This window comes from Berghia stephanieae, chromosome 1 (assembly GCF_034508935.2).
Source record: "Berghia stephanieae isolate SIO BIC M18660-M18661 chromosome 1, UCSD_Bste_1.3, whole genome shotgun sequence".
Classification (NCBI taxonomy): Eukaryota; Metazoa; Mollusca; class Gastropoda; order Nudibranchia; family Aeolidiidae; genus Berghia; species Berghia stephanieae.
This window is the reverse complement of record NC_088360.1, coordinates 24,411,067-24,431,108: the sequence shown is the minus strand read 5'-3', so window position 1 is coordinate 24,431,108 and position 20,042 is coordinate 24,411,067. Positions and strand designations below refer to the sequence as shown.

The following is a 20,042-nucleotide window of genomic DNA, read 5'->3' as shown; positions in this document are numbered from 1 at the left end:
TTCTGTTTTTACCTCACCTTTCCTACTCTATGACATATATATGCTGTTTTAACCTTTTTGCAACCTACTGTTTGCAAGAAGCATGTAGGGCAAAAGATTCACATGTGTTGTATTGCTGACTTCTTTCAACTCAAAATATATACATGTCTATTGTGCTAATATTTTCAAATACAGACATAATTGCATTCATGTTAATCTATGGGGTTTTTTTACAACTAATTGTGGCCTGTCATCTCAAACCCATAACATTATACCTTTCATTTTGGGAAAACCCGATTTTTAATACAGACTAATAGCAAAAATATTACAAGGTGTCCCAGTCATCCTTCGTAAAAAAAAATAATGAAAAATTCAACAACAAAAAAAAACGTGTGGCATTCATCCAGTTTTACTAAAAATAGATTTTGACACATGATAAAATCTTGACCAGAATGATAAATTCTAAATGTCAAATCATTAAATTCGAGAACTAATCATTGTAAAATGATTTTATTTTGATAAGAAATAACATGGATGAGACCATTATTGAGTAAAAATAACATTCCTGAACTCCTGCATTTCAAATTCCAAACTCGTTTCCAATGCGTGCTCCCAAAGTTGTACCGCAGCATTTAGATATTGAAAATTGAAGAAGTATTCCAAAATATGAGACTTGAATCTAGTATTGTTCTTTTACAGAAGAGTATGAAAAAGGTTGTTAAAAAGCAGAAAATTTTAATTTCATAATACAAGATAGAGGTGGTTGGTCACATTTGTTTATTTGAAAATGGAGAATAACAACAACAACAAAAAAAACAGAACTAGCAGGTGTCAAAACAGTGTAGGGTAATATTCATGAACATAATTATAAAAGAGAAGCCTTCATCAAACCAATTTTGATTTAACATTGTTATTTTGAGCATGTGCTCCATGATACAAAAAAAAGAAACGTTTGTGTTCATTTTTGCATAAAGAATGAGGTCCATATATTATTTATTACAATTTATTACCGCAAGGCACAGTTACATGAAAATGACAAATCCCCTGCCATGCATTCAATGTGAAATAAGACCATGATAACATATATCATTAATGATTTTCCTTTACTCAAATCTCAAAAAATATAGCTTCCCTTTCAATTATCTATTTCTCTCCTACACCCCCCCCCCCCTTCTCCTGTCTCTCTCTCTCACTGTCTCTTTCTTTCTCTCTATCTCCCTCTCTTTCCCATTCTCCACCTACCTTCTTACTTCTCAAATAATACAAATGCAATATGCGATTCTTTATTAATTGCTTATTTTCCAAGTAGCTGAAGCAGACTCTCATATGCTCACATCCACCCACCACAGCATGCACTCAGATTCACACACTCACACACACACAAAAATACATACATTTATAACAAACACACATTCCTAATCATGGGTAACAGCAAACTTGAGGAACACACCATTGAATCAGTCTTGCTGTATATTTGCTTTAATCTACAAAACAAATCTATAGACGATTTAAGTCTGATTTTCCCCCAGTCTTCTTCATCAAAACAACATCTGAAATGACCATGTCATGTGTGACAGCCTTACACATGTCATACACAGTCAATGCAGCGACACACGCTGCAGTCAAGGCCTCCATCTCCACCCCTGTCTGTCCATTGGTTCGTGCCAGCGAGGAAATATCAACACAGTCCTTTTCCTCATTCAAGACACAAGTCACGTCGACCTTCGTCAAACCAATATTATGACACAGTGGAATCAAAGAAGACGTTTGCTTGGCTGCTTGAATACCGGCTATCTGAGCCACTGTCAACACATCTCCCTTCTTCATTTTATTCTCTTTCACCAAGCTAGCTGCCATGGGACCCAGGTGTATCCTTGCACTAGCTCTGGCTTCCCGTTGTGTTGCTCTCTTCCCACCTACATCAACCATGTGGATCTTTCCCTGAGCATCAGTATGAGTCAAATGGGAAGTGGATGTCGATGAAATATCAACATTCTCGGATGTGTGACGTTCGGTTTTCATACTGTCTTCCTTACTCAAGTTATCAGAAATTTTCTTGGTATCATTCGACTGACAAGTTATCATCTCAGTAAAAGAATCACTCATTCTTTCAGCTCCTTTATTGACATTTTCATAACTCACCAATACATCATCTGATCTCTGGTTATTATCATTATTACCTTTACTTGTACTATATTTTCTGGATATATTATTGACACTAACACTGGTTGATGCTTGGGAGCAAAAATGTCTGTGAATGGTTTGAAATTGCACAACACTTTTCAACGACTGTAAAATGTGCGTTGCCAAAACAACAGGTGGTTCATCTATCACAGATTTCCAAGTTCTTGCATATGACGGTACTTTAGATGAAGTCTCAAACAGTAACAATGATGATGATGATGATGATGATGATGATGATGATGATGATGACAAAGATGATGGTGATGATGATAATGATGACAATGGAATTTGGGACACCGGCACAGATGCTATCACAGAAACATTATTCGACAAAGATAAATAACTCCAATCTGTAATCTGTTTGGATTCTTCACCTGCATCAATATCTTCAAAAAATAAATAAATGAATACTTTACAATTTTTAGTTATAATCAAGTATACAATAAATCTTATTATACTATATAACACATGAAAAAAAGTTTTTGTACAAAAATCAATAACTAATTCGAGAAAAATGTCTCTAAAAAATTTTTGTAAAGCAACGCTGCTCTGATCTACAATAAAAGCATTTTATCTTCCTTTCTTCAAACCGGGCGGAGTGATCCCACATTAAAGTAATAAGAACACAAGTCATACCAAAACTCACAAGAGTCTTTCTGTATATCATAATATAGTCATTACATATACAAAAACGAAAGAAAAAATTTAGTAGTGATTAATGAATGGAGTAAGATAACAGAGTAAATAGTGCAAATCACTTAATTGGAACAGCACAGCTTAGCAAAAATATTTTTCATACGACCCAAAATAGGCAAAAATTCTGATTTCATGTCTAGACTCAAATCACTATAAAATCTCTCCACATAAAATTATTAATCTGGTTTTCTTTTTATTTTGTGCATCATTCAGTTTCAAAAAAACATAAATGAATGACATCAACATTTTTCATTGGCAATTGATATTGATTTTTTTTTTTTCACTGATTGTGAATTTATATTTGCATACAAAAAGGTCTTAACAAAAATGTTTTTGATTTGTAACAATATTACTATAGGCACCATCTGAAAATATATCTAATAAGCAGCTTCACATGAGTTTCTTCATTTTATTTTATTTTCTATTTTTTTTTTTTGCGGGGGGGGATTAAATAATAAACATGCACTAATAAAATCATATATTAATCATCAGTCATAAAACTTAACAAAAGTCACAAAAGGATTATTAAGACTTTTCAAAAGTAATATTCTAAAACACATATTCCATTAAAAAATTTGTTATTGTTCAACCAAAACAACGATATTCCCCTTAAAGCACTTTGACCATGGTAAATCAGTGGAAATGCACTACACAAATGTTCAAATTTATTATTTATAAATTTAATATTTCTATTCTCTAATGATTGATCAAAGAAAAAAAAACGTTTTAATTAATTTAGTGTTCTAATAAGCGGCTTGCAATTTCATGAAGATCAAGATATGAAGTGAGTAGAAAAGTGCCAGAAGACAATAGAGAATAAAAATTTTTTTCGCGGCGGTGGTGGGGTTTGAACCTGCGACCTTATTGGTACGACAACTCCGCCTGGCAGGTGAGAGCGTGGCTCTACCGTGTGAGCTATCCACGAACACAAAAATATTCGTTTCAAACCCAAAGTCATTTCTAGATCCCTCTCTCACCCACTTCTTGAGATCGCCGATTCGTTCGCCACCATCGCGAAGTAATTTTGACCAGCAGTTAAGCTTAATAGCCAATATTCTCATCACAAACATATAACATAGAAACGATTGAGACATTGAGTATGCTCCGGTGTATGGGGTGAATTTTTAATTCAGAAAAGTGAGTGGAGCAGGCACTTATGTTGGTAACAACAAGATATGAAGTGAGTAGAAAAGTGCCAGAAGACAATAGAGAATAAAAATTTTTTTCGCGGCGGTGGTGGGGTTTGAACCTGCGACCTTATTGGTACGACAACTCCGCCTGGCAGGTGAGAGCGTGGCTCTACCGTGTGAGCTATCCACGAACACAAAAATATTCGTTTCAAACCCAAAGTCATTTCTAGATCCCTCTCTCACCCACTTCTTGAGATCGCCGATTCGTTCGCCACCATCGCGAAGTAATTTTGACCAGCAGTTAAGCTTAATAGCCAATATTCTCATCACAAACATATAACATAGAAACGATTGAGACATTGAGTATGCTCCGGTGTATGGGGTGAATTTTTAATTCAGAAAAGTGAGTGGAGCAGGCACTTATGTTGGTAACAACAAGATATGAAGTGAGTAGAAAAGTGCCAGAAGACAATAGAGAATAAAAATTTTTTTCGCGGCGGTGGTGGGGTTTGAACCTGCGACCTTATTGGTACGACAACTCCGCCTGGCAGGTGAGAGCGTGGCTCTACCGTGTGAGCTATCCACGAACACAAAAATATTCGTTTCAAACCCAAAGTCATTTCTAGATCCCTCTTCACCCACTTCTTGAGATCGCCGATTCGTTCGCCACCATCGCGCAGTAATTTTGACCAGCAGTTAAGCTTAATAGCCAATATTCTCATCACAAACATATAACATAGAAACGATTGAGACATTGAGTATGCTCCGGTGTATGGGGTGAATTTTTAATTCAGAAAAGTGAGTGGAGCAGGCACTTATGTTGGTAACAACAAGATATGAAGTGAGTAGAAAAGTGCCAGAAGACAATAGAGAATAAAAAATTTTTTCGCGGCGGTGGTGGGGTTTGAACCTGCGACCTTATTGGTACGACAACTCCGCCTGGCAGGTGAGAGCGTGGCTCTACCGTGTGAGCTATCCACGAACACAAAAATATTCGTTTCAAACCCAAAGTCATTTCTAGATCCCTCTCTCACCCACTTCTTGAGATCGCCGATTCGTTCGCCACCATCGCGAAGTAATTTTGACCAGCAGTTAAGCTTAATAGCCAATATTCTCATCACAAACATATAACATAGAAACGATTGAGACATTGAGTATGCTCCGGTGTATGGGGTGAATTTTTAATTCAGAAAAGTGAGTGGAGCAGGCACTTATGTTGGTAACAACAAGATATGAAGTGAGTAGAAAAGTGCCAGAAGACAATAGAGAATAAAAATTTTTTTCGCGGCGGTGGTGGGGTTTGAACCTGCGACCTTATTGGTACGACAACTCCGCCTGGCAGGTGAGAGCGTGGCTCTACCGTGTGAGCTATCCACGAACACAAAAATATTCGTTTCAAACCCAAAGTCATTTCTAGATCCCTCTCTCACCCACTTCTTGAGATCGCCGATTCGTTCGCCACCATCGCGAAGTAATTTTGACCAGCAGTTAAGCTTAATAGCCAATATTCTCATCACAAACATATAACATAGAAACGATTGAGACATTGAGTATGCTCCGGTGTATGGGGTGAATTTTTAATTCAGAAAAGTGAGTGGAGCAGGCACTTATGTTGGTAACAACAAGATATGAAGTGAGTAGAAAAGTGCCAGAAGACAATAGAGAATAAAAATTTTTATTCTCTATTGTCTTCTGGCACTTTTCTACTCACTTCATATCTTGTTGTTACCAACATAAGTGCCTGCTCCACTCACTTTTCTGAATTAAAAATTCACCCCATACACCGAGCATACTCAATGTCTCAATCGTTTCTATGTTATATGTTTGTGATGAGAATATTGGCTATTAAGCTTAACTGCTGGTCAAAATTACTTCGCGATGGTGGCGAACGAATCGGCGATCTCAAGAAGTGGGTGAGAGAGGGATCTAGAAATGACTTTGGGTTTGAAACGAATATTTTTGTGTTCGTGGATAGCTCACACGGTAGAGCCACGCTCTCACCTGCCAGGCGGAGTTGTCGTACCAATAAGGTCGCAGGTTCAAACCCCACCACCGCCGCGAAAAAAAAATTTTTATTCTCTATTGTCTTCTGGCACTTTTCTACTCACTTCATATCTTGTTGTTACCAACATAAGTGCCTGCTCCACTCACTTTTCTGAATTAAAAATTCACCCCATACACCGGAGCATACTCAATGTCTCAATCGTTTCTATGTTATATGTTTGTGATGAGAATATTGGCTATTAAGCTTAACTGCTGGTCAAAATTACTTCGCGATGGTGGCGAACGAATCGGCGATCTCAAGAAGTGGGTGAGAGAGGGATCTAGAAATGACTTTGGGTTTGAAACGAATATTTTTGTGTTCGTGGATAGCTCACACGGTAGAGCCACGCTCTCACCTGCCAGGCGGAGTTGTCGTACCAATAAGGTCGCAGGTTCAAACCCCACCACCGCCGTGAAAAAAATTTTTATTCTCTATTGTCTTCTGGCACTTTTCTACTCACTTCATATCTTGTTGTTACCAACATAAGTGCCTGCTCCACTCACTTTTCTGATTTGCAATTTCATGGTAGAAGTTCTGACTTACAATGGAAGATCACCCACCGATAAGAATCATTGGTCTGTTTTCCATTTTGGACAAGTTAGTCATACCTGGGAAAAAACAGTGTGTAAAATACCTCTAACATTTGACTTTTGAAAAAAAAAACATGAGGGGCATGATATGGATAATTAAAATATTATTCTGAATCGAATCTTGATGTGTGGCTTTGTGGATTGCTTCTCATCCATAGGTCTCTGGTTTGAGTTCTGATGTGGGCAGAGCAAAGTTTTCTTTGGAAAAGGCTCTTGACTCACATTCTCACCATACCCAAGTGTAAATTGAGTACCTGACCAGTAAGAGCATTGTCTTAGCCATTAAAAAAAATCTGTGACAGCGTTTTATAGGCATCATGCCCTGGCCTACAGCTGAAGTGCTGCTGTTGGCTTGCAACCCCATGTAAAGCGCTTTGAGCACATTGAGCGTTTATAGCGCTATATAAAAAGCTCATTTATAAATTATATTACTTAGCATTGTTGACGACCTCAACATCGCATTGCAATATATACAACTTGGACAGTAGTTTTAGTTTCAAGGTCTTAACGTTTTTGTTATTGTTGACAGTAATACTCTTGTTACACTGGGTCCATGATTAATTGGAAGAAGAAGAAGAAGCAGAGATACATATTTCTAAGACTGAATAAAGAGAAACAGGTTAACAATGAATGGTAAAAATCAAGAGAGGGCTGAAGTAAGAAATGAGTCAATTTCAGTTCATTAATTTGTGTTCAAATTTCAATTCCTTCCATAGGTGCCAACAGGAAGAAGTGCTGAAACCTGAAACTAAAATCTCGACACTTTGCCAAACCTGAAAATGTTGCTACTGAAAATACGGCCTAAACTTTACTCTTATTTCATCACCATTTTTATACCATTATCAAATGATTAAACAGCAAACATATTGACAAAATGAAGAAATTAATTTGATTTTCAAACCAACTTACAATACATAGTGAAATACTCACAGTGCAGTTGAATCACGTTTTCGAATTTTTACTCAAAACACTGAAACCGGAGGTATTTGACTTCGCGATATCGCAAAAACCGGAATTCCGGCATGAACCGGAAAACTGGCACCCATGATTCCTTCATTTAATCATTTTCCTCTCGTATAAAAAATTTTAAAAATTTAAAAACTCAATAAAAGGAGGGGATTTTTTTAATTCAAAGAGTAGCCCACCTGCGTGCTGCTTTTTCTTCCTCTTGACTGCTGTTCCAATCACATCCAACAATTCATCCTCTGAGACATTGGCACGTAAAGCATCTCGTAGTGACACCTCCGCATTACCATGTAGACACACCTGTGGAATGGATCATTGCTTTTAAAAAGGGATGTGTTCAAAATTGTCATTTTTAAAACCAATTCCTCTCTCTTAAAAACAGCAATCATGATAATTTATAAACAATAGCATAAAATGTTGTTTTTTTTGAGTGTCTGAGTGTTTGTCTGTGTGCGTGTGTGTGTGTGTGTGTGTGTATGTATGTGCGTGAGTTTGTATGTGAATTTGTGTGAGTATGTAAGTGAAAAAAAGTACTAAAAGCCAGGAAACTAACGATAAATTTTGACTGTCGAATTTTGAAGACGTATCTCCAACTTTCAGAAATATTGAGATTTAGATTTTAAGATTTTCAAACAATGACTTAAAGTCAGATGCTCTGATTTTTTTGATTTTTTGGGGGTTTTTTTTTTTGTCTCTATTAATAGACATATATTTGCTCGACACATACTTTTGTTTTAAATCTAATGATTTAGCAATCTGATTTTCAAAGAAAAAAAATTGTTAGTAGTTACATGCTATTTAATCACTATCCATCTGCTTTGAGATTTCATCTTTAAAACAAAAAAAATCGAAAACAAAAAAAAACAAAAAAACCTGCATTTATGTAGTGCAATATCCACTTAAAACATTTTACAAGGGGTCCCCAGGCAACAGCAACACTTAACATGCAGGATGAGACATGATGCCTGTTAGCGATATTGCATTTTTTTTTTTCTGGCATTGTAACGGCCAGGTATTCTTGAGTATACGAAGAGAATGTGAGTAAAGAGCCTTTTCAAAGGACTGCTCAAAGCGAGACTTGAACCCTGGATCTTCCAGTCCGTATCCAAGTCTCAAACTACAAGACCATACAACTGCACAGGGGCATTTTCTCATTACTTACAAGGATAAGCTCAGATCTTTAAATCTGGTAACGTCAAAGTTTCTTGGGAACGAATCCTTAAAGGTTCTATAGCATAAAGCAACCACGCTTAGAGCACATGCAGCACAGTTTCATTTTCATTTTGCCAAGAGCACATGCCAGAATCCCTACAACCATTTTGAATACACATGGTGTTTCAAAAAGCCCTGTTCTGAGTCTTAAAAAGAGAACCTGTTCCAGTCCAGAACTCTCACAGCATCATTTCGCATGTATTTTTAAATAACTTTATCCCAGGTTTCTTGTTCTTTCCCCAGGATTTTTGCTCTCCAAGGTCTGCAGGCTCTTAATTCTGTTCTATGTTTGTTCCTTGTCTAGCTAGTATGCCCGCTTCTTCATTTCTATCAATTCCAGCATTCCATTGGATGACACATGTTCTGGTCGTTTGTTTTAGAAACCATTGATAACCTTTAACCTTAAAATAGTGTCAAAACTAAATTATGTCAGGGGAACACCTGATGTCTCACACTTAACATCAAACTTAACAAATAAATTTGAGTTAAAATAAATGCCTGTATTAAAGGTAATCAGTTTTGTCTTTTTAAACTTTAAAAAAAACTCATTTTTTCTTCATACTGTTCATTCTGACATCATACTAGATTGGCTAAAAGGTCAAAAACGTCAAATTGTATTCACTGTTAATAGGAAACCTACTTTTAAATTTCCATCTGCTGTGAGTCTGACTCGGTTGCAGGTCGAACAAAAATGTTCGCTCATGGAGGTGATGAATCCCACTTGGCCTTGAAAACCTGGAACTTTGTAGGCCTGGTATTTGGAAGAAGAACAGCAAAATTGATCCATTCATAAATTACTAAATAAGAAATAATGAAAGAAAGAACGAAATCAATTAATTAATAAATGAATGAATGAATGAATGAATGAATGAATGAATGAATGAATGGATATATTAATTAATTTCAACCCCACTCTGGGTGGCGCAAAGTTAAGTTCTTGGAAAAGGCTCTTTATTGACATTCTCTAACCATAATCAGGTGTAAAATGATTTCCTGGCTAGTAAGTGTTGTCTCTATCAAAAAAAAAAAAAAAATGTAATAGCACCTAACAGTGGTGATGTCTCGTCCTATATGTTAAGTGTTGCTATTGACTTGGGATCCCATGTAGACTGCTTTGAGCACATTTAGTGGATATTGCACTCTACAAAATCTCAAGTTTTACCTCTTGGATACGAAGCAAAAATCATATCCCTGTGCCATGCTGCCCAAGAAGTTAAATGCAAGCTTTACTTTAATCAATAAAGACAACAAAAAAACGAGGACATATTGAAAATGACCTATTTTTTCATTGTTTTCCCCTTTGATTTGACCTGGTGCAGCTGCAAAGTTGGTTAAAGGTCTCCCTTGTAAAGCGCTTTGAGCACAATTAGTGGATATTGCTCTATATAAAGCTCAATTATTTTATTTTTTTTTGTAACCGCTTTTAGTGTGAAACTTACAAACATGGTGTCATAGGAGAAAATAAGGTAAACCAATTGAAATCAATATGTTTCAATGCTACGACAAAAATTAATAACAATAATAATAAATAAACAAATAACACATCTTACTTTTGATGTGTCATTTGGTCGGTCTGAAAGCCTTTTAAAGTCTGGCCATTTCTGTCTGATGGTCGTCAACATGTCATTGTAGGAATAAAACTTGCCCGTGTTCCACTTGTTTCCACCGAATGGCATGAACTCAATGAACCTGATGTCAACAGCCTAAAACAAAATGGGAGAAAATCGTTAAGCTCGGGACTCGAGTCGGGGAAATGCTGAATTTAAACACTGTTATGAGAAAAAGTAAAATGGGGAAAAGATTTAATCTAAAATAAAATCAGTCCACTATTGCTGGAGATCAAATCAAAGGCCTTATGGTTTTTAAATAGATATTAAATTATTGATCAGCTCACATTAAAAGTCATAAAACCAGTGATAAAAAAATAGAAAAAAAAACAAAACTTTTTTTAAATAGAAAAAAATATGAGAAGGTCAAACAGTTGTAATAAAAACTCAATGTGAAAAACTAGTAAGAAGCAACTTTTAGGGAATTTTATTCAAATTCCATCCAAATAATCATTGGTTGAGACTTCTTGTCAGTCTGTGTGTCTATCATTTAAATATGTAAGAATGTGAAATGTATTGATCATATGAGGTAATATGCTTCAATAACACGGGTGTCTGGGCAATGAATCAAGTCTTGGGATTTTAAAATGTTGCTTTAAGCAAATAAATAATAATAAATAATAAATAAATAATAATTGAAAACAAAATAAAGGTGCTAATCTCTTTAAGTGCTGCTTTGCCCCATAATAACAGCTCTGTAATCAAAGCATGTGATAATACTTCCTGTCAACAGCATTTTTCAATCTATTAATAAAACTACTATTTATAAAAAAAAAGAGAAGTGCATTGAGCAAAGTGATTTTTTTTTCTTTTGTGTGGAAAAAGTGTCCCTCCTTAACATTTCATTCATCACAACCTGATTAACATTACCTTATTTTCAGTAAACTGTACGAAATCACACAACTCGTCTTCGTTCAATCCTCTCATGACAACACAGTTTATCTGAGGAAGATTACGGTAGAAGAACTTATCAAATCAGTTTGTTTTTTTAGTTTGTTTTTTTTTCCTTTTATTTTTTAGTGTTTGTTTGCACCATGATGAATTTGCTGAAATTAATTTGATGAAAAGAAAAACAATGCTCTTCATATGTTACGTGGTTAATATAAGAAAAGCATTATAAGTGTTTGATACTGATTAGTTTATATGAAAAGTATTTGTTTTAAGGGGCGGTTTGGGTCTAATTATTAGGAAAATCCTTCAAAAATTTGATTTTGAGATTTTGGTGGAAAATGATATTTTATTATCTTAGAAATAATATAATTGAAGTCCAAATTCTTAAAGTAGACTATAAAGGCACGAAATAAACAGTCGAAAATGGTACAGGTAGTAAGAAATGTGTGAAAAACGGGAAGCCATTTTGCTATTTTCTCAATATGTCATTTTTCTAAGGGTATGGGAAACTGTGTCAAACGTTACTCAGAATCTATTCAATGGAATTGTCTGAAAATTTCCACAGTTATCTCAGAGATAATGTATTATGTCACCATAGAGAGATTTTTTTGATAAGATTTGTGAATTTTAAATTATAATCCTAAATCTGAATTTTTTACATCACTTTTGTCATAACATTTTGATTCTCAACTTTGTAATGATCTAATAAAAATTCCATAAGCTAAAGCCGTAAAATCTCTCTATGGTGACACACTATGGTAAAATGTTGACAAGAGTGAAGAATATGGAGCTCATTTCTTCATTAGTTTTTGTGGAACGTTTGCCACAAGATTGTTATATTTTTTTATGTCAGACCCCCAAATTAGATCGCAAAATAGGTATGAACACAGATAATTAAAATTTTTCACCATAAATGTTGTTTTTTAACCTATATTGATGATACAGAATGATTAAAACCGCCCAATATAGGTAATTAAAATTTTTTTAGAAAAGACCCAAACCGCCCCTTAATATGTATCAACTGGTTTAACTAAATCAAGAGTACCTGAAACGCTCTTAAGCAATAAAAGAAGACATAGTGGGGTAAAGTGGAATTATTCAAGGAAAGATTAAAAGTATAGCACATCAATTTAATTTTGTGCTTAACTTGAAACCAATGAAATTATCTCTGCAGACACTAAAAGTGGATCCTACATATATATAGATGGCATTTTAAACATTTCCATACACAATCGATCAAATAAAGAGGAAATTTTCTGGAAATAATCAATTACCTCCCAATTAAAAAAATCACCACCTCAGTTGTGACTACCTCCCTCTTATTAAATGATCCAAGCCAGAGCCTGGCTAAAACCAATCTGTCCTATTTTTTTTATTGTTTTATGACAGATGGACAGGATAACAGCGTTTTACTTTAAAAGACCATATTTCATCAAAAATTAGTTATTGAAATTGGTCTCAATATCGCTTTATTAAATACTATTTTAAATATTATCTGAAATCTACAGAGTGTATAAAAAAGCAAGTTATTTGGCTCTCTTTCATATCTGGCAAAAAAGTAGTTAAAATCTTCTAAAATAAAATTGCAAAATAGATATAGTATGATAGAAGAAAGTCAACTAGCATCTCCAAGATGGCAACAAAAATAAGTTACATGTCTTTCTTTTATGCTACCTGTCGGTCTTGTGACATGACATTCACCTTCTGATCCAAAACTGTTTTTTTTTTTTTAATCCTAGCTATACGCCTCAAGACAATAAATCTACATTCACAAGCCTCTTGTTCCCAAGAAATGCCCCTTTATGAAAGTAAATATCATTACTCACCTTGACAGGATCAAATCCAAGTTCCAAAGCTTTATCAATAGATTTCATCACCTTATCAAATCCACGTCTCCGTGTGACAAATTCAAACTTGGCAGGAACTAGTGTGTCCAGACTTAAATTAATTTGATCCAATCCTGCAACCTGGAAGAAGAAAAAAACAAAACAAACGTGAACTGATCTTTAAATTACACTATAATGAATGTATATATATAAACAAAAACAATTATGCAGGGAAAAAAAAGATAAATTGCTAACCCCTTAAGTACTGATTGTTCATCAACTGATGGAAAATCCAAAAGATCGTAACTGGTTGTCATGGGGATCTGTCAAAATAAGAGACATCACCTATATTGTGTTCCATAGGTGAGACAAAAATCAAACCAAAACAAAAAAAAAGCTTAGGTTGCACTGCGAGTTGTACAAGTGCACATTAGCTCTTGTATCAAAGATTTTATAGTTTCTCCCCATGTGTGTTGCAATCAAGTGCCATGGCGGTCAACTAGCTAGTGCAACTCGCAGCACCACATTGTTTTTGTTTGTTTTTAAGGGTTTTACGGTGCTTACAACACATTAAGGTCATATCAGCCCCAGTAAAAATGAAGAAAATGGGATAGTAAAAAGTTCTAGAATTACAATTAAAGCATCCGAGAATAAGGGGGACAAAGGAGAATTGGTTCAAATAGGGAACAGATGTAGATTCCAAGAGCACACCATCAAAGTACTTAGTTTGAGACCACCTATAAGTCTCATCCGAACACAAGCACAAAATCCAATGAAGAGGAATACACTCAAATGCTGACATTATAAATTCAAAATAACAAATATAACAATACATAACAGAGAGATGATGTACCAGGAAAGATATATCAACTCCCAAAACAATAACTATGCATTTGACTGTTTCCCTACCAGCTAGGACTCCGGCCAGGACCTGGACAAAACCAAGTAATCTCATTCCAAGACAAAGACAGAAAGCATGTTGGAAAACAGATATAAGTGGATAGAAGACACAGTTTGCACCCCCTGCCCGCTATGGGAGGTTCACTCACCTATATTGTGTTCCATAGGTGAGACCAAAAAAAAGCCTAGGTAGCACTGCGAGTTGTACAAGTGTGCATTAGCTCTTGCACCAAAGATTTTTATAGTTTCTCCCCATGTGTATTGCAAGCAAGTGCCATGGCATAGCGGTCAACTAGCTAGTGAATGCTAATGCAACTCGCAGCACCACATTGTTATTGTTTGGTTTTAAGGGTTTTACGGCGCTTACAACACATTAAGGTCATATCAGCACCAGTAAAAAGGAAGAAAATGGGATAGTAAAAAGTTCTAGAATTACAATTAAAGCATCCGAGAATAAGGGGGACAAAGGGGAATTGGTTCAAACAGGGAATAGATGTAGATTCCAAGAGCACACCATCAGTGCACTTTGAGATCACCTAAAAGTCTCATCCAGACACAAGCACAGGTCCCCACTTAGAGGAATACACTCAAATGTTTACAAATCATATATAATAAATAAAACATAATACAGTGCATAAAAGAGAGATGATTTACAAAGAAAAAAATATCATCTCCCAAAACTAACTATACATTTGACTGTTTCCCTCCCAGCCAGGGTATCCGGCCAGGGCCAGGACAAAACCAAGTAATCTCATTCCAAGACAAAGACAGAAAGCATGTTGGAAAACAGACATAGAGGGATAGAATACACAGTATACCTCCCTGCCCACTATGGGAGGTCAGGAAACCCACCCAGAAGCACCACCTTAATCACTGCTGTGTTAAGAAAGAAAAACATATTATGTGCCTATACTATACAATTCAAGCACACATACAGTCATTTACCTTAACATGACAGAGAAGCCAGAGGTTGTAAACTAAAATATTAAGGAAAAACCCAATAAAAGTAAACTGATAATACCTGCAAGTTTGCCAATTTTCGATGCAATACAACACCATTTGTTGTGATTCCAATATGCTGCAGCCCCTTAGGTCGAAGCTCATTCAAACCCTCTGAAATATGTTTATACTAAATTAGATGTTAACATTATGACACAATTTTATTATCAAAAATACTTCCAAAATAATTATTGAACAGAAATAAAGACTGTGTACCATTCTAAAAGCTAACAATTGGTACGAGTTACAAAATATGAGAAAAATAGGCATTAAGAGAAAATGACTGGTCTTTAATACTTGCAGGGTGGTTATGCCTGTCCGATTATCACCTTTTGATTACTTCCTGCACTATGTAATTTCTCCTCGTTTTTCCCTCTGTAACATTATGGTTTATGTCAATATCTCTCTCAAACTGTCTCTTTCAAACAAAAAATAAGTTTCATTTCTGATTCCAAAGCGTTTTGATCCTTATTCTACAAAACAAAATTTACAACATAGATAATTGCACAGTCCTTTACAGCCATACTCTCCCGACGGATTATCACCTTGTCGTGGTGGGAGGGTTTGCGTATCTCGAACCTCGGACCTCTAATAAGAGAAAAAAGGAGAGAGATCAGACGAAGAGTAATCCACCGGCCCTCCAGGAATGGGGGTTGAGCGTAGGGTTAACAACCCACCTCATAAAAAGCAAACTGTTACAGAAACAGAAACCAGACATAAATCCACAACCGGCGGCAGCAGAGAAGCGGACCAGAATACTGGCTTCATGACGGTAGGAGGTCAAAGCCGAAAGGACGCCCCCGACCAGATTGCAGATCTGTTGTCACCAAAACGCAAGCTCAATGTCTCGTGCTGGAATGTTAGGACCCTATATCAAACAGGAAAACTGGCACAAGCCCAGCGCGAGATGTTGAACTACAAGATCGATTTGCTAGGCATATCAGAGGCAAGATGGACAGGAGCTGGGAAGCGCCAACTCTCAAATGGCGACCTGATCATTTGGTCAGGACGAAAGGATGACCAACACAGAGAAGGTGTTGCCCTCTTGATAGCCAGGCAAAACAACAAGTCACTATTGGAATGGAAACCGATAAGTGAAAGACTTTTATACACAAGACACAACTCAAAATACACCAAGCTATCAATCCTCACATGCTACGCACCTACAGAGGATTCAGATGAAGAAAACAAAGAAGAATTTTACGATATTCTAAGAATGGCCGTTGAAAACATTCCAAGACATGATATGCTCATGATCATCGGAGACCTTAATGCTAGAGTTGGCAATACACAAACAAATCAGTCCGTTGGAAAGGAGGGCATAGGGTTAATGAACAACAATGGAAGCAGACTGACAGAATTTTGTGAAGAACACAACTTCATTATTGGTGGAACTTTCTTCCCACACAAAAACATCCACAAATTGACATGGAAATCACCAGATGGGAAAACAGAAAGTCAGATAGACCATATAATTATAAACAGAAAATGGAAGAGCAGCCTAAACGATGTCAGAGTCAGACGATTGGCAGACATTGGAAGTGACCACCATCTTGTCACAGCCAAAATCTCTACTAAATTGATGAAAACAAAAATAGCAAAACAGAAGGAGAAACGTTTCAACACAGATAAATTGAAAATCCCAGATATCCAAAACAATTTCAATATCTCAGTCAGAAACAAATTCAGTGCAATACAAGATATTACAAACATAACAATCCAAGATTTCAACCACGTCATGCAGGAAAGTGCCACTGAACACTTAGGACACAATAAATCCAATACAGAGAATTGGATATCAGCAAGGTCATGGGAGCTCATTAACCAAAGAAAATCAATCAAACTAAATCTCCTGAACGCTAAATCCCCCCGACTGAAAGAAAGGCTATCCAGTGAATACTCATTGAAGGATAAAGAAGTGAAAAAATCCACAAGGAAAGACAAAAGAGATTTTGCAGAAAATTTAGCAACTGAAGCAGAAAATGCAGCTGTAAGACACGACACACAAACACTATACAAAATCACAAAAAAGCTCTCGGGAAACAGAAGTTATGGTCAAGAAAACCATTAAAATCCCAAGATGGTAGTGTCATCACAGACGAAAAGGAGAAAATTGAAAGATGGAGAGAATATTTCGCAAACCTTCTGAACAGACCAGACCCATCTTCTTACACAGATATCCCAGAAGCAGAAAGGGACGTAGAGGTTAATCTTGGTCCAATCACTGAGCATGAGGTGCACGAGGCAATACAACAACAAAAAAATGGCAAGGCCCCAGGTATTGACAAAATCACTGCGGAAATGCTTAAAGCGACTCGCAAGAAATGTCCAAAATTCTCAGTAAACTGTTCACCAACATTTGGGAAAAGGAAGAAATACCAGAGGATTGGCAGAAAGGCATCATCCATAAAATAGCCAAGAAAGGAGACCTAGGAAATTGTGCTAACTGGCGTGGAATCACACTCCTGTCCGTAACGAGCAAAATTTTTAATAGAATCCTTCTGAAAAGAATCTCACCTCACATTGAAAACATTCTTAGAAAAGAGCAGGCAGGGTTCAGAAAAGGGAAGTCATGTAGTGACCACATATTTACCCTGAGACAAATCCTGGAGCAAAGCATTGAATGGAACAGCCCCCTCTACACCATTTTTGTCGATTTTGAAAAAGCCTTTGACAGCTTACACAGAGAGTCCCTGTGGAAAATACTCCGCCATTATGGTATACGGATGAAGATAGTCAACCTAATCAAAGCAATGTACAGCAACTACCAATGCCAAGTGATCTGTGGTAACAATTTAACAGACAGCTTTAATGTAACAACTGGTGTAAAACAAGGCTGCATACTCTCCCCGCTTCTGTTTATCCTGGCTCTAGACTGGCTCATGAAAAATACAATTGATGGTAAGAAGAGAGGCATTCGCTGGACACTGACATCTTTTCTGGAAGATATAGACTACGCAGATGATATCGCGTTAGTTTCCAGTACACACAGAGACGCCTCAGAGAAACTAAACGTACTACACAAGAACGCCTCGAAAATTGGACTGAAAATAAATTTCGATAAGACTGTGTACATTAGGGTGAATCCAAAACATGACAGTGAAATTAGGATAGATGAACATATAATTGAAGAGGTAACAGAGTTCTCCTACCTCGGATCCAAAATAACAGACGACGGAAATGCAGAACACGATATCAAGCACAGAATTCAAAAGGCAAACCAGGCTTTCGGCATGCTGAAAAACTTTTGGAAATCAAAGCAAATAATGAGAAAGACAAAGCTGAAAATATACAAGAGCAATGTTTTAAGTGTACTGCTTTATGGAAGTGAAAGCTGGAAAATGACATCCTCCTTAATACAGAAACTAGAAGCCTTTCAGAACAAGTGTTTAAAAAGAATTTTTAATTTATTTTGGCCTACAAAAATAAGAACAGTGGATCTATTAAAGAAAGCTGACTGCACTAGCATTGATAGCCAAATAAAAAGAAGAAGATGGCGTTGGCTGGGTCATGTGGCCAGAATGGAAAAAGGGTCACTTCCCAAGACAGCCTTGTACTGGACAGCAGATGGGAAGAGAAAGCGGGGAAGACCCAAAGAAACCTGGCGAAGGACGATGGAGAAAGAATTAAAGGAAGCAGGCCTGACCTGGAATACAGCACCGCAAAAGCAGCCGATCGCAAAAAAATGGAGATGTCTGGTGGATGCCCTATGTGCCTCAAGGCCGAAGAGGATTAAGTAAGTAAGTTACAGCCATAAGCTTGTTGAGCCTGTCTTATCAGCATTTGTCCTGAATATGAAATTAAATGTGCTTCTAGCACTTTACGAGTAATCTCAAGCCAACAGCAAGACTTAACATCTTTAATGGGACCCCTATAAGGCACTATATCCATTTTTTCTGATAGAGATAAGCACTGCTACCAACAGGTACTCATTTAATCACCTTAGCACAGTGCAGGAAAGTGAGCCTTCTCCAAGAACTCCACTCTACGCCATCTCCAGCTTGACTCGTACCAAAGACCTACACTTGAAACAGAGTATCATACCAAAAGACTGCAAAGCCGCACATAAATGATAATTTCAACTTTCTGACCTATAATTTGAAGGAGATCAGGCCTGACTGTGGGTTCACCTCCTGTAAGACGTATTTTGTTGACACCTTCTAAGACGAATAGACGTGCTAAAGTAATGACTTCGGAGCTGGTGAGAATGTGGCCTTTGGGGGAAAGAGGAACTCCTTCCTCTGGCATGCAGTACTGACCTGATCAATTATAAAAAACATATATGATGCAATGAATATGAGGGAAAAAATTCTCTTAAAAAGACAAATAATTCATTTGAAAATATTAAATATGTTTGTTACCAACAATACCAAATTTAAAATGAAAATATTGTGATTTTACAAAATCAATAATCTGAAGAAAAACATCATTTCAAAATAATTGAAATTTAGATTTATGTAGGGAGAAATGGGTATGAAACTTGGATCAAATCTTTGAGTCTCCAGTTTTACCTGACTTATGAATGGATAACTATTTGATACAAATACTTTAAAATTTGAATAACTTATTAAGATTGCATCATACCAGTAATAAAAAGAATGCTTTTTTTCCACGTAAAATAGTTCTTCAATGAACTGAATACCTTCATTGGCAATCATTACACTCACTTCTTAAATTGCACTTTTCTAGTTAGAGATATTACGAAGATATGGTTACTGCTGCCTTCCATGACCATTAATTATAAACAAAAAAAAAGGAAGAGCAGCCAAAAAAACGATTTTTCAGGGGTCGGGGCGATTGGGGCGGGACATTGGAAAAGTGACCCCCCCCAATTTGTCAAAAGCCCAAAAATCTCTACTAAATTGATGAAAAAAAAAAAAAAATAGCAAAACCAAAGGAGAAAAAACGTTTTCAAAAAGAAAAAATTGAAAACCCCAGTTATCCAAAACAATTTCAATATCTCAGCAGAAAACAAATTCAGTGCAATAAAAAAGAATTACAAACAACAAGCCCAAGAT

At 36.3% G+C, this 20,042-nt stretch overlaps 1 protein-coding gene across 2 annotated transcripts in view; it reads right to left on the bottom strand.

Moving 5' to 3' along the window:
• Positions 1–735: 735 nt before the first annotated feature.
• LOC144970789 (molybdenum cofactor biosynthesis protein 1-like) overlaps positions 736–20,042 on the bottom strand; it is a 31,046-nt gene continuing 11,739 nt past the window's right edge. Inside the window, exons 3-11 of one of the 2 annotated variants that reach the window (XM_078910811.1) lie at positions 19,116–19,283; positions 15,047–15,138; positions 13,126–13,266; positions 11,279–11,350; positions 10,352–10,504; positions 9,442–9,552; positions 7,769–7,889; positions 6,594–6,641; positions 736–2,537 (exon numbers count right to left, since the gene is read on the bottom strand). In XM_078910811.1, coding sequence (XP_078766937.1) covers positions 1,477–2,537; positions 6,594–6,641; positions 7,769–7,889; positions 9,442–9,552; positions 10,352–10,504; positions 11,279–11,350; positions 13,126–13,266; positions 15,047–15,138; positions 19,116–19,283 — 1,967 coding nt within the window. In that variant the 3' untranslated portion in view covers positions 736–1,476. Of the gene's footprint in view, positions 2,550–6,593; positions 6,642–7,768; positions 7,890–9,441; positions 9,553–10,351; positions 10,505–11,278; positions 11,351–13,125; positions 13,267–15,046; positions 15,139–19,115; positions 19,284–20,042 lie in introns of both variants that reach the window. The other variant, XM_078910802.1, reaches the window with a different exon arrangement.